At 34.1% G+C, this 15,175-nt stretch overlaps 1 protein-coding gene across 1 annotated transcript; it reads right to left on the bottom strand.

Annotated features, from left to right (window-relative positions):
• Positions 1-879: 879 nt before the first annotated feature.
• On the bottom strand, positions 880-6,550 carry LOC145634314 (potassium channel AKT1-like). Its single transcript, XM_081685737.1, has 11 exons — positions 6,322-6,550; positions 4,110-4,478; positions 3,970-4,027; positions 3,546-3,863; positions 3,068-3,313; positions 2,887-2,985; positions 2,759-2,794; positions 2,459-2,644; positions 2,173-2,376; positions 1,991-2,066; positions 880-1,893 (listed from the first exon to the last, which is right to left on the bottom strand). Exons 1-11 carry the CDS (start codon positions 6,501-6,503, stop codon positions 965-967), a joined length of 2,703 nt encoding a protein of 900 aa, XP_081541863.1. The 5' UTR covers positions 6,504-6,550; the 3' UTR covers positions 880-964.
• Positions 6,551-15,175: the final 8,625 nt, after the last annotated feature.

Raw genomic sequence — 15,175 nt, 5'->3', positions numbered from 1 at the left:
ACAAATAACTAACGGATTACCAAAATAAATTATTACGGAGTATAATTAACTGAGTAAATAATTTGACATACATATTAGTGGCAGAAAATTAGTCACACCTTTAGCAATCAATAACTATATACTAAAAGACACACCATCAATGACACGTGTCATTTCCTGACGTGTCATTAGTATTTTTTTTTTTTTACTGAATAAAAAAAATTCTATTGCAGAATCAGATCTTATACAAAAAAATTCCCTAAACTTATATAATATAATTACTTAAAATAAAAAAAAGATTTGGTATATTTTAACACAAATATTTACATAGCTATAGAAAAAACATTCTTAACATAAGTTTGATAATATTTTACATCATTTTATACCTCACAAATTTTTCGTAATCCTTTATTTTGATAAAAAATTTGTCAACTGTATTTTATATATTTTTTGTTTATAAAAAAACTAATTATAATGAATTAATGATAATTCAAGAACGATTATTGAAAATTTCCGTGCAAGGCACGGGAACTAACCTAGTAGTTGTCTACATGAATGTTCCATCTGGTAATTTGGGTCATGGTTCGATCCATAGATTATGTCCTTTTCAGATTCTTTCCTAAAGCCTTCAAGTATGAACAACCGTAAACATCTGCAATCAATATGTCTAATACCTTCATTTCATATTATTTGCAACGATTTGACATAAATTAGAGAAGGAAAATGTTTAATCGTTGCAAATAATATGAAACGAAGGTATTATACAATTTTATCATCAAAATGTAAGTTGTAACTATTTTTATCCACAGAAAAACTTGTAAACTGTAATACAGCAATTTCTACCAAAAGACTAGATTAGGCAAAAAAAAAAAAAAAAAAAAAAAAAAAAAAAAAAAAAAAAAAAAACAACTATGAAGTACTTTTCATATATATTTAAGGGGAGAGGGTTTAGAATCAAATCCCCATATTCTGAAACTCTACATTTTTACATATTTGTGTCATCTTTGATGGCAACAAGGTGATCTCCATCTCTAATTACCTCTATACCATCAATTTCGGCACCATTATCAGTTTCAACTCTCAAAAACAAAATACCAAACTTTTTAGCTATCACATTCAATAACTCCTCAAAGCTATTTGGTAATAAAACAACCACCTTCCTGACTTTTCCTTCTTGCTCACAACTTATGGTCACTCTAGAAGCGACATGGTTCTCCTGGTGATCAACGTCGACCTTTCTACTAAAATATTCATGGCCTATGCCAGGAAACAGATCACTCTGTCCGCTTTGAGCAGCTGATATGACCCCAAATATTGAGTTACGAAAGTTATTAGCCTTCCTCCTTGGCCTCATCCCTGATCCTACTGATGCTGATCCATCTTCGGAGAAGTGATGGTGTTCTTGAATTAAATTTGGTGCACTAGTATACCTCCCTAGGAAACGCACTTTGTTTCTATGCTCATCAGGAACTTGGAACACGATTTGAGGCTTAGATCCTAGCTTGGCTTGGAATAGGGCTGATATTTGCTCATGACCCTGCTGTTCAGCAAGGGCTCTTGGAGTCCACCCACTGATGTCTGGCAATTCAATGTGCGCCCCTTGATCAAGCAGATACTCGACGATCTTGATGTTATCTTCGCTAACTGCCACGTGCAGAGCCGTCTTTCCTGTGAACTTTGAAGCAGAGATCTCACCTTGAGGAAAGGCAGTAGAAGTGACTGCTGGGAATGTTACATCACCACCATAGTCCACTATTTTTAAAAGGAGGTCAAGGTTGTCTTGCTCGGTAGCTATACAAGCATACTGACCAACGTCGCCAGCACAAATGTTAGCACCATGACTTGTTAGAAGTTTCACCACTGCCTCATGACCACCCTGCATTGCATTCCATAATGGTATGTTTCCATCTTGATCTGTGCTCAAACAGAAACGAAAACATTTCGAAAAAGATGTTAGACAAGTTGATTGCTCATGATCTGTAATTAGAATTTCAGAGCTAATGATATGTACCTTTGCAATCAGGATCAGCACCATAGTCTAGCAGTAGATACACACATTTTTCACTTCCATTCGACGCTGCAATGTGCTGCAGTTTTAAGGCCAAAAAAATACAAACACAAGTAATTAGAAATGAGAATACATGAATACTACTACTAGCTATTATTTAAGTCTTGAAATAATGAACAACATACAAGAGCTGTCCTTCCACATTCGTCTGTTTCATTGGGATCGCGTCCTTGTTTCAGCAACCTATGCATCAAATGACCATCCCCTCTTGCAGCAGCAAAACATAGGCTTATCGGTAAATCAAGCCTACCATGACCCATCATCTTCTCTATCTCCGCCATACTTTCCTTTGCGGTGTTGTCATTCTTGTGCTCCTGCTCTTTCAGATGCTGCCCAAGAAAATATAAATGTGACACACACAAACAATAACAGTCTCTGATAATAAAGACTTTGATTTATCATGCAGAGTACCTGTAAGAGATTATTCATGATTATGTTCCCATCTCCTACATTGGACTGCACAATGTTCAAGAAATTTGTACGATTTATCCGTAACAACTGACAGAGCCTCCTGGTTCTCACAGTATACAGTTGAGGCCTATAGCAAAGTACAGCGACTTCACCACATATATCACCCTTGTTCAACTCTCCAATAACCTGAAATGTGCAAATAAACAGAAATAAGATACATATACTGTAAAAAAACAATCCTCATGCATGTCCAATTTGAAGTTTAAGGCACACAGGAAGTATCATATTAAAATAACTTGCCTGATATACTCCATCATTATTGGGCCGGATAAGCTCCTGAAGTCATAAAATAAATATCATTAGATCAGGAAAACTGCAACATTTTCTGCTATCTATGAAAAGGCTTTAATTTGGTTCTGCAAGTTTACCAATGAGCCATTTACAACGATGTAGAAGTCAGTCGGCGCTTCATTTTGGAGGATGACATCTTCCTTTGGAGCAAAGTATTCTGCTTTCATCTCAGACACCTTCATACAAGGAAATCAAGTTGATCAAAGAACATAAGAAATATAATATAATTCAGTTATGTGCAAGATTTAGTGAGGGTACCAGCTGAAAGAGGAGGTCTTTGGACACATTACGAAACAAATACACGTTTTCTACTAAAGAGTAGAAAAGGTGTTCTGAAATATTTGATCTGATTGCTTTAGGTAAGGAATCGATTATCTGTTGTTGCTGCAGTCCCTCGGTATCTGTTCGATGTTTCAATGTGATATGTGCAAGCATCTGTTCCTGCAAATGTTGAGGAAGTTGGTGCCTTTGTGCAAAACTCGAAGCTGCTTGAATGGTATCCCTCTGTTCAAAAACAGAACACAACAAAACAAGTGAATCACACAAGAAAACAGACTACTTAAATACTCAATGACTGCAAATGTACACCAATTAAGTCTGTTCTTTAACTCACTTTTACTCATTCCAAAACTTTTTGTATAGTTTTCTTAGAGGATTAAAATGATTTTCTTCCTAGGACAACCATTATAGTTTTATCCTAACTCGACAATAATCAGACAACGAAAGATGGCCTTACATATTTCCTAGTTCGGCTACTTCCATGGACAACCAAGTTGGTCATGTTTCCTATTATATATGCAGTGAGTCCAAGGTTGAATAGCATGTAGAAAACATCGAAAAGCATCTCATCTCTGTTGACAGGATGCAAGTCACCATATCCAACAGTCGACATAGTAGTTATAGCCCAGTAAACCGACATCACATATCGTGTCCACAAACTGAACTGAAGGAAGTCTTCCAAGGTTGATCCAATCCATGTAGCCCTTTTATCGCGATGATGTGCAGCAATATGATAACAGAAACACCCAGCACAATGCACTGCAAAAAGGGTTATCTGAAAATAAAAGAAAAATGAGAGATTCAACAAACATTAATCCTTTAAATCAAAATAAAACAGTATTAGAAACAAACAACCTTCAATAAATCAAGAAGATACTTACAAGAATAAGCTTAAGACATCGAATCACAATGTAGCTGTATTGTCTATCTTTCTCCAGACTGTTAACATTGTGACTATATCAGTTTGAAACAGCTTTAAAAATCTTACTAATATGCTCAAAAACTCGAAAGAAGTGTATACCTGGAAAAGAGCCTACTGACTCTTCTTAAACGCCATAGACGGAACATGTTGAACACACCATAAGTTCGTGTAGAAGGAGGTAAAATCTTCTGAATAAGTTCAGAGGGGATAATGGAGATGACATCGAGAGGCATCTTAAAGCTAAAAACATACTTCCTGGCTATTAATTTTCGATCATCAACAAACATGTATGTTGTTTTATCAAGGTATGCAACAAAGAATGTAAGGATGATGTCTAGACCAAAGAACCCATTGACAATATTATCAACAATTGATATTGGCGTCGTAGGCTTGTCAAGAAAACCAAACTCGAATGGAGAAATCCAAGCCGTGTAGAGCACCAGAATTACCAAAAAATAATCCCATTTCCTGCAGGCAAATAAAGAAAACTTTGACAAAATTGAAAATAAACTTGTGACATTTTCACAAATACATACATATCATCACAAACCATAAACTAGCATAACTAGAGAAACTTGGATAACAATTGGCTTATACTAGCATTATGATCCTTAATCTTGAATGTCACTTTCATCTAAGATTGATGGAGTATAAAACATATTCCCTGGAGTATAAAACATATTCCCTGGCCTCAATCATCAGCTTAAGCTTTTGGTTGAGTTGGTCCTTTAATATGGTATCAGAGCCAACGACCAACGTGATATAGGGGTCAGCAGGTCAGGGGTTCAAATCTCATCAACCCCTCCTTTAAAGTGGAATTAATCCGTGTCGAGTATGAGACGGCTTGTGCTGCATCCACATTTCAAGCTCAAAGGGCCTTTTATGTGAGGGGAAGTGATAGAATATAAAACATATCCTTGGGCGCTGGGCCTCAACCATCAGCTTAATTACATTGCTATACGGTGTGTAGTACAATACATACATTGTCATTCCATATAAAATACAACATTTTTTTTGGTCCGTCTCTAAAAACTTATATCGTTCCCTCTTTAGGTAACTTTTGTCTTTGTTCAAATTATTTTATAACGCGGTTACATAAACTTCTTTCTTCCTTTTATAAATAGAGTTTCAGCTAAACACTGCATTTTTGGTGCTCCTTATATGTCTCAAAAACAACTACAAACTGTACAACATTCCCTCTTTTGCTAACTTGTGGTTAGTTCAAACTATTCTGTATCGCATTCTCATTAATTACTTGCTTGTTTCTTTCTCTTAAAAAGAATTCCAAATTCATATATATGTCTTACTAATATTTATATTGAAACAAAATGACTAATTTATCGGTTGTTAGAGCAACTCAAAATAGGTGATTAAAGGCCTGATCACTTCAGCTTAATTTCAATTCAGTTTAGTATACTTCAATCAGTTCAGCTCAAATCATTAAATGTGAACAGACCCTAGGGGATCATTTGTGAAAGTTACACCAAAATTATTTTCCTATAATGCAAATAGGATTAATTTTGACAACCTTTTGTTAAAAAGACCCCTAATATAAATTCATTGCTACAATTTTCATGAAATTCCTAAATTGTCAAAGAAATGCTACAGTTTCATCCACCAATTTAAAAAACAAACAAAACATCATGAAACAAAGTAACAACAAACATTCACATTGGACAAGTTTTTCCAACTTTTCAAATTTCAATGCGACATTTTATCAAACACATTGCATGCAATATGGTTCACAAATTTATTTATTTAATTATTTTTTTAATTTATTAAGCTTCTATGTGGGTCAATAGCAATTCCTTCTTCACACAAGAAAATGCAAAACACCCTTTTTGACAAAATTAAAGCAAAAATTTATTTGTCACTTTTAGCATAATTAATTAATTTAGTTGGTTTATTGGTAAAATCCAACTTTATTTTTTTCAAAAAAAAAAAAAAAAACACAAAATTAGAGTTCCAAATGCTAAGAAATCGGAGAATAAAGTACAAAATTTGTTACATGCCCTAACTGTGACAGATGATAAACCTCTAACAATTGATTTTCTTGGTTCACATTGCAATCACTTGCACTTTAAGAAAATTTCGGCATTCTTAAGCGTGTTTAATGGTGTAATTGAATGGCAATGCATAATCACGAGTACATGACTACAATTTTCATGCTCTCGAAACCACTAGAGGTACGTAATTTTTTTTGTTGTTGAAATATAAACTTCGAAACTAGTACTCCATAATATATTATAATTTAGTACGGAGTAAAAAAAAAAAACACGTAACTAAGATAATAAGATGGAAAGAACAAAACCTGTAACGACGATCAAAGGGAGAAATAACATATCGTCTGAGATTAACACGACAATGGCTTCGACCACCAAGAGATGGCAAAACCTCAGCCGTTAGATCATAACCAGTATGACTTGAAGCTTCTTGCTCTGTTTCTTTTTCTGAACCACAATTTAATCTCTTCCATAACAATTTACTCAACATTTTTTTTCTTAATTAATAATTACACTTTAATTACTATTATTTTCTTCTTCTCCTTTTTTCTCTCAAACCCAGAAAAATCCTACATGAATACATCACAATTTAATGGGTTTTGGTTTTATTATATTTTTATGGAAATTTATTATTTGGGAGATTTCTTTCTCTTTCTCTTAGAAAAAAAGTTAAGAACTTGGCGCCTTAAATAGGTAGGGAAGTGATTTGAGTGCACTTTTTTTTTTTGTTTTTTTACTGTATTATTTAGGATTCTCTTTTGCCAAGGATGCTAATCTTTTTTTATTTTTATTTTTATCCCCTGTTTTCCAAGAAATGGAGTACTAATCTATTTTTAATATTTTTACCTTCTTTAAATTCTTTAGGTTATTTGTTTTTTTTTTATTTCCTAAAAAAATAAAATACTACGTCCGTTTGGAATATTTTATATCTAACAAATAATATCCCAAACTTGCAGATAATATTTAACAGAGGTAGTTTTCGAGAATATGATTTTTTTTAATATATTATTATTTTTTAATATATTATTTTCTAGTTTCTATTTTACTATATGGTAATATCATTAATAGATTTCTAATTTCTTTTAGAAACAAATCTCAATATATAACTTTTTGTACTCCATAATAAAAAAATCTTCATTTATGATGATTTTAATTATGGAAACAATCGAAATTTTCATAATAATGCAAAATATTTGTTACATTTTCTTCCTTTCCAAGCCAAAAATTAAAAAAAATTAAACTTACTTGAAATAGAATATTAAATATTGGAAAATTTGTAAATTACCATCCAAAAATGGGTGCTGTTTTGAAATTAACACTCAATAAAAAATTTATTTTAAATTACCACCCATTAAAAACAAAATTCTTTCAGATTACCACCTTTTTTTGTTTTCCGGTGGAAAATCTGTTTGAGGGCCCCACATAACGGCTATAAACAGCTACTTTGACTCTCTCTCCCCGATTTCCGTTGTTTATAAATTGTCATACTTCAATTTAAAAAATTTTGCCCCAAATTTCATTCTAAATCCCTCAAATTTCAACATGTACTGTTAGAAGAAGATATAAACTGAATTTCATACTCTGATTTTGCAGCTAAGGTATGATTCCAGTACTTCGTAAATTAGGGTTTTTTTCCCTAATTTAGTAATTAGGGTTCATGAGGCAATAAAATTTGGGGCTTTTTGCAATTAGGGTATTTGTTTGAAATTAATTCTGAGATTTAGTTAGAATTCTACTAATTGAAGTTGATGTTGTCCAAATTTGTTCTTCAATTGTTTATTATGCTGAATAATTGTATCTTATGTGTTGTGTTTTGCGATTGAATGATTTGAATGATTCATTGATGCATGAAGTTGTAAGCTAGTTCTTTTTGTTTGTTTTTGGATTATGTCTTGCAGAAATGGAGGAGAATAAGTACAACCAAGCATTCAATTTCCAGAAAAAGTAGACTTAGGGTTTTGATTAAATCCTATATGGGTAGTTGAGAAGTTGACAGAGAATAAAATGAAGAAAGAGGGAAAAAATTGATGATTTTTGGTTAGATTAACAGAAGGAATTGAGGAGAGATGAAGAGTATGGAGTTTAATGCAACGGTTAGAACATTAGGTCGAAGAAAAGAAAAAAAAAATGAGGGAAGTTAAAAGGTGGGACCCACAGTCGGATTTTCAACCGGAAAACATAAAAAGGTGGTAATCTGAAAGAATTTTATTTTTAATGGGTGGTAATTTAAAATAAAATTTTTATTGGGTGGTAATTTCAAATTAGGACCCCTTTTTGGGTGGTAATTTGAAAATTTTCCTTAAATATTAGCTCAATAATAAAATAAAAAAATAATTATATATTTTTTAAAGCTCCTTATCTCATTGAGATCGAGAATTCGAGATGGTATTTGACTCGTTTCTTTAGTAGTCATATGTATTCAACTTTTGCCGCCGTATGTAATTCTTTGGTCGAATAAGAAGATTTTGCGTAGGAATTCTTAAACCTGCAAATTGATGCCATGTATAACACTATGATTTAGCCAGATTTTTAGTTTATGCAACGATATGATATTAAAATCATCATAAATGAAGATTTTTTTTCTTAACCAATAATATGCCTTCATATTGGATAAATTTGCATGTGTATGTATATTATAATTAAAATTGGATGGATAGAATTATCAAGATATACAAATATATGTATAAGTGTATAACCTAATAGATAAAATGGGAAAAAAAAACGTTGGCCAATAAAAGGGGATACAAATAGGAGATTTAAAAAGAAACATTCATTCAATATTTCATATACATTGGCAAACCTCTTAAAATCATAATTAAGAGTTAAGTATGAATTCTCTACAAATGTGTGTCACTCTTTTTGTATAAAGTGTACTAGACTACTAGCATGCGGAAAAGGTATGTGTATCACTCTTTTCCGTATACAATAATAATGTAACAGAAAAACCAATCAAAGCTTGGTGAAGATTCTCTTACCCCCTCGCCCTCACCCTCCCAAAGGGCCTAGTTGGTTGACTTGGAACGGGTAGATTTGTAAGAGGTTCTAATCTGACGGAGTGACGGGATCATCCTTATACGTACTAACCAAAAAAATATACTCTTATTAAAAAAATGTAACTAGAAAATCTTATGTAACTAGAAAAGACATGTCTCTTCGTGACTATGGACTAAAATGATACCACTAAATCCACTAATTAGTGTGTAGGTTAAGCCCCAAAATCAAAGCTAAACTAACATGCATGTGTCAACGAACGTTGAATCCTATCTCACCGTGATCCACTACTTTATTTTTGGTAACAATTGACTTTATAACAAACTAACCGAAAGGCTATATTATGTCTTTGTTCATGCTATATATAATTTATGCATAATTAAACACATCATACAATGTTTCCTACCAAAATCATGCAATAATTAGTGTTTTTAATTAAAGGGATATATTGTTTGGAGACATCTTCACATTCAAAACATTAAGTGATGGGCATGTCTAAATTTGAAAGATGAGTTTGTCTTTGTATAATTAAATCTTGCTATTGTATTTCAATACTTTCTCATGTGAGTTTGTTGGATATATGCCCAATTTTGTATGCAATAATTGATGCATGAATTAAGGTTCCTTGGTATATCTTTCTTAAAGGATAACGAGGATTCTAAATCAAGCAATAAATTTTCAAAATCATTTTTTGTAGTAATAAATATTTGTATTCTTTCATACTCCATGATTCAAATATGTTTTTTTAGTTAATAAATATAAAATACAAATGTTTATTGTAAATTATGATGGCCGCACATATATACCTTACACGATGTTTTCATACTTATAAGAGAATCTATCTTTTGCATGGGACTCGAGTATGGGACCAAGAGTCCAAGAGAAGAGAGTGAGAGCGCGTTTAATAAACTAGTTTCCCACGGAGTATTTCATACTTTGTAGTATCTTGCAAATTAACAAACTTTAATAGATAATAGTCTTACTAATGGAATGACGATAAATATAGTCATGCATAATTTTTTAGAACCCATACCCAGTGCTACCAATGGTAAAATTGAATAACACTTTTAACTAGAGCTGTCAACTCGGGTAAACGGGTCGGGTAAGATCGAGTGGGTCGGGTCAACTCGAATCGTGTCAATTCGTATTAATTCCATAACCTATGCGGTTCGAATTTGGGTTGGGTCATGCTTTAGTTGGGTCACATCGGGTCATACTTCTTATCGAGTTTGGGTCGGGTTTAGGTCGGGTTACATTCGGGTCGGGTGAACAATATGTCTTAATTCGGGTTTTCACGGGTTAGGGTAATTCTCGGGTTCGAGTCAAGTCAATAATTTGCGGGTTAGAATCAGATCGGGTCATTCTCGGGTTTGAGTCGGGTTCGGTTCAAGTCAATAATTTGCGGATTATAATCAGGTCGGGTCATTTTCAAGTCTAGACATTCTCGGGGTTCAAGTCGGGTTCGGTTCAAGTTAATAATTTGCGGATTTTAATCAGGTTAGGTCATTTCCAAGTCAGGTCATTCTCGGATTCAAGTCGGGTTATGTTCAAGTCAATAATTTGCAAGTTACAATTAGGCTGGGTCATTTCCAAGTCAGTTCATATTCGAGTTCAACTAACTATAAATAGATAATTATCATTTTTATCAAGCTAATTATTTCCTTTGACTATAATATATATGACAATATACTAGGGAACTATAGTCTATAATTTAGGAGGATAATTATCTCCTTTGACCAAACAACAAATATATACTATATTTAACTCTTAAATTTGAGGATGATGCTCCTTTCTTTTGATGGCTTAGACCGACTTGGTCTCCCTAGACAAAATACTTTGATCAACAATAATACGGTGGTCTAAATTGCATTTAAGGTGATTTGAAATCGGGTCAGGAACAATTTGGGTTGAATTTAGGTCAGGTCAATAACAAGCCGTGTTAATTTTGAGTCAGGTAAATAACAGATCGGGTTGAATTTTTGGGTCGAGTAAGTAATAGGTCTGGTAAAATTCTGGTCAGGTCAATAACAAGTCAGGTTGAATTTGGGTCAGGTCAATAACAAGTCGGGTTGATTTCAGGTCAGGTTTGTAACAGATTGGGTCAAATTCGGGTCAGGTTAGGAACGGGTCGGGCTGAATTCAGGTCAGGTTAGTAACCTGTCGGGTTAAATTCGGGTTTTGACGGGTTAAAATGTGATAGGGTCAATTTCGGTTCAAGTCGGGTTCGGTGCAAATTAATTAAATTGGCCGTTGTAAACCGGTAAATCATTGCAAGTTGTAAACCGGTAAATTGGTCGTTTATTAGCAAATTGGATGGTTCCACACACCCAATTGGACTCTTGTATGGTACGGAGTATCAATTAAGGACCATAGTAAACATTTTGGCAAATTTTATTTCCTGGCACAAAAAGTCAAAAAATTCAAAATTGAAGGCTAATATATCCACGCTTTTTGAGTAATTTTGGAGGTTTCGAGGCCCAGTGTAGAAAAGTCTTGAAATTCTATGGGATACATCTCGGGGCCATATAATGTCGTTCGGAACCATATATGATCATTATTTGTTGTCATAAATGTTCGTGGTAGGCCTGAATTAATAAAATCGGTGCAAGTCGTAAACCGATAAATTGGCCGTTTAACAACAAATTGGATGGTTCCACACACCCAATTGGACTCCCGGAATGTATTAGGGACCATGGTAAACATTTCGGCAATTTTTATTTCCGGGCGAAAAAAAAGCCAAAAAATTCCAAAATTGAAGGCTAATATCCACATTTTTTGAAAAATATTGGAGGTTTCAGAGCCCAGTGCAGAAAAATCTTGATATTTAAGGGGATATATCTAGGGGTCATATAATGCCATTTGGAACCATATATGATCATTATATGTTGTCATAAATGTTCGTGGTAGGCTTGAGTTAATGAAATTAGTGCAAGTTGTAAACCGGTAAATTGGATGGTTCCACCAACCCAATTGGACTACCGAAGGATATAAGGGACCTTAGTGAAAATTTCGGCAATTTTTATTTCCGGGCTGAAAAAAGTCGAAAATTACAAAATTGAAGACTAATATCCACGCTTTTTAAGAAATTTTGGGGGATTCGGGGCCCGGTGTTGCAAAGTCTTGAAATTCTAGGGGATAAATCTCGGGGTCATATAATGTCGTTTGGAGCCATTTATGATCATTATATGTTGTCATAAATGTTCGTGGTTGGCTTGAGTTAATGAAATCGGTGCAAGTTGTAAACTGATAATTAAATTGGCTTTTTAAAGGCAAATTGGATGGTTCCACCAACCCAATTGGACTCCCGGAGGATATTAGGGACCGTGGTAAACATTTAGGAAAATTTTATTTACGGGCGAAAAAAAGTCAAAAAATTCCAAAATTAAAGACTTATATCAACGCTTTTTGAGAAATTTTGGAGGTTTCGAGGCACGGTGTCGAAAAGCCTTGAGATTTTAAGGAATACATCTCAGGGTCATATAATGACGTTTGGAATCATATATGATCATTATATGTTGTTATAAATGTTCGTGGTAGGCTTGATTTAATGAAATCGGTGCAAGTGATAAACCGGTAAATAGGTCGTTTAAAGGCAAATTAAATGGTACCACCCACCCAATTGGACTCCCGAAGGGTATTAGGGACCATGGTAAACATTTCGACAATTATTATTTCCGGACGAAAAAAAGTCAAAAATTCCAAAATTGAACGCTAATGTCCACGCTTTTTGAGAAATTTTGGAAGTTTCTGGCCCCGATGTCGAAAAGTCTTGAGATTTTGGGGAATACATATGGGGTTCATATAAGGCCGTTTGGAACCATATATGATCATTTATGTTTTCATTGATGTTCGTGGTAGGCTTGAGTTAATGGAATCGGTGCAAGTTGTAAATCGGTAAATTGGACGTTTAAAGGCAAATTGGATGGTTCCACCCACCCAAATTGACTCTCGGAGGGTATTAAGGGTCATGGTAAACATTTCATCAATTTTTATTTTCGGCCGAAAAAAGTCAAAAAATTCCAAAAGTGAAGGCTAATATCCACGTTTTTGAGAATTTTTGGAGTCTTCGGGGCCCGGTGTCTAAAAAACTTGAAATTCTAGGGAATACATCTCGTGGTCATATAATGTCGTTTGGACCCATATATGATGATTATTTGTTCTCATAAATGTTCGTAGTATGCTCGAATTAATGAAATCGGTGCAAGTTGTAAACCGGTAAATTGGTATTTTAAAGGAAAATTGGATGGTTCCACCCACCCAATTGGACTCCCGGAGGTTATTAGAGAGCATGGTAAACATTTTGGCAATTTTTATTTTCGGGCGAAAAAAGTTAAAAAGTTCCAAAATTGAAGGCTAAGATCCACGTTTTTGAGAAATTTTGCAGGTTTCGAGGTCCGGTGTCGAAAAGCTTTTAAATTTTAGGGGGTACATCTGGGGGTCATATAATTCCGTTTGGGACCATTTATGATAATTATATGTTGTCATAAATGTTCGCGGTAGGCTTGATTGAATGAAATCGGTGCAAGTTGTTAACCGTTAAATTCACCGTTTAAATGCAAATTGGATAGTTCAACCCACGAAATTGGAATCCCAGAGGGTATTAGGAATCATGGTAAACAATTCGGCAATTTTTATTTCCGGACGAAAAATATAGTCAAAAAATTCCAAAATTTGAAGGCTTATTCACACTTTTGGAGAAATGTATGAGTTTTCGGGGCCTGGTGTCGAAAAGTCTTGAAATTCTAGGAGATCTATCTCAGGGTCATATAATGCTGTTTGGATCCATATATGACCATTATTTGTTGTCATAAATGTTCGTGGTAGGCTTTAGTTAATGAAATTGGTGCAAGTTGTAAACCGGTAAATTGGACGTTTAAAGGCAAATTGGATGGTTCTACCCACTCAATTGGACTCTCGGAGGGTATAGGGACCATGGTAAACATTTCATCAATTTTTCTTTCAGGGAGAAAAAAAGTCAAAAAATTCCAAAATTGAAGGCTAATTATTCACGTTTTTCGAGAAATTTTGGAGTCATCGGGGCCCGGTGTCTAAAAAACTTGAAATTATAGGGAATACATCTCATGGTCATATAATGACGTTTGGACCCATATATGATCATTATTTGTTGTCATAAATATTCGTTGTATGCTTGAGTTAATGAAATCAATGCGAGTTGTAAACCGGTAAATTGGCCGTTTAAAGGAAAATTGGATGGTTCCACATTCCCAAATGGACTCCCGGGGGGTATTAGGGAGCATGGTAAACATTTCGGCAATTTTTATTTCCGTGCAAAAAAAGTCAAAAAAATTCCAAAATTGAAGGCTAATATCCATGCTTTTTTAGAAATTTTGAAGATTTTAGGTTCCGTTGCCGAAAAGAAATAAGATTTTAGAGATACTTCTCGGTGTCAATAATGCCGTTTGGAACCATAAATGATCATTATATGTTGTCATAAATGTTCGTGGTAGGCTTGAGTGAATGAAATCGGTGCAAGTTGTAAAAAGATAAATTGCCGTTTAAAGGCAAATTGGATGATTCCACCCACCCAATTGGACTCCCGGAGGGTATTACAGACCATGGTAAACATTTCGGCAATTTTAATTTCCGAGCGAATAAAATTCAAAAAATTCCAAAATTAAAGGATATCCACGCTTTTTGACAAATTTTTGAAGTTTCGGGGCCCGATGTAGAAAAGGCTAAAGATTTTGGGGGATAAATCTCGGGGTCATATAATGCCGTTTGGAACCATATGTGATCATTGTATGTTGTCATAAATGATTGTGGTAGGCTTGAATTAATGAATTTGGTGCAAGTTGTAATTTGGTAAATTGGTCGTTTAAAGGCAAATAAGATGGTTCCACCCACCCAATTGGACTCCCAGAGAATATAATTAAGGGACCAGTAAACGTTTCGGCAATTTTCGGGCGAAAAAAATAAAAAAAAATACCAAAATTAAAGGCTAATATCCACATTCTTTGAGAAATTTTCGACGTTTCAGGGACCGGTGTCGAAAAAGTCTTGAAATTCTAGGAGATGTATCTCGGGTTCATATAATACCGTTTGAAACCATATATGATCATTATTTGTTGTCATAAATGTTCATGGTAGGCTTGAGTTAAGGAAATCAGTGCAAGTTGTAAAACGGTAAATTGGTCGTTTAAAGGCCAATTG

This window comes from Chenopodium album, chromosome 6 (assembly GCF_948465745.1).
Source record: "Chenopodium album chromosome 6, dcCheAlbu1.1, whole genome shotgun sequence".
Classification (NCBI taxonomy): Eukaryota; Viridiplantae; Streptophyta; class Magnoliopsida; order Caryophyllales; family Amaranthaceae; genus Chenopodium; species Chenopodium album.
Note: the sequence above shows the minus strand (reverse complement) of the source record. Positions and strands in the feature narration are given on the sequence as shown.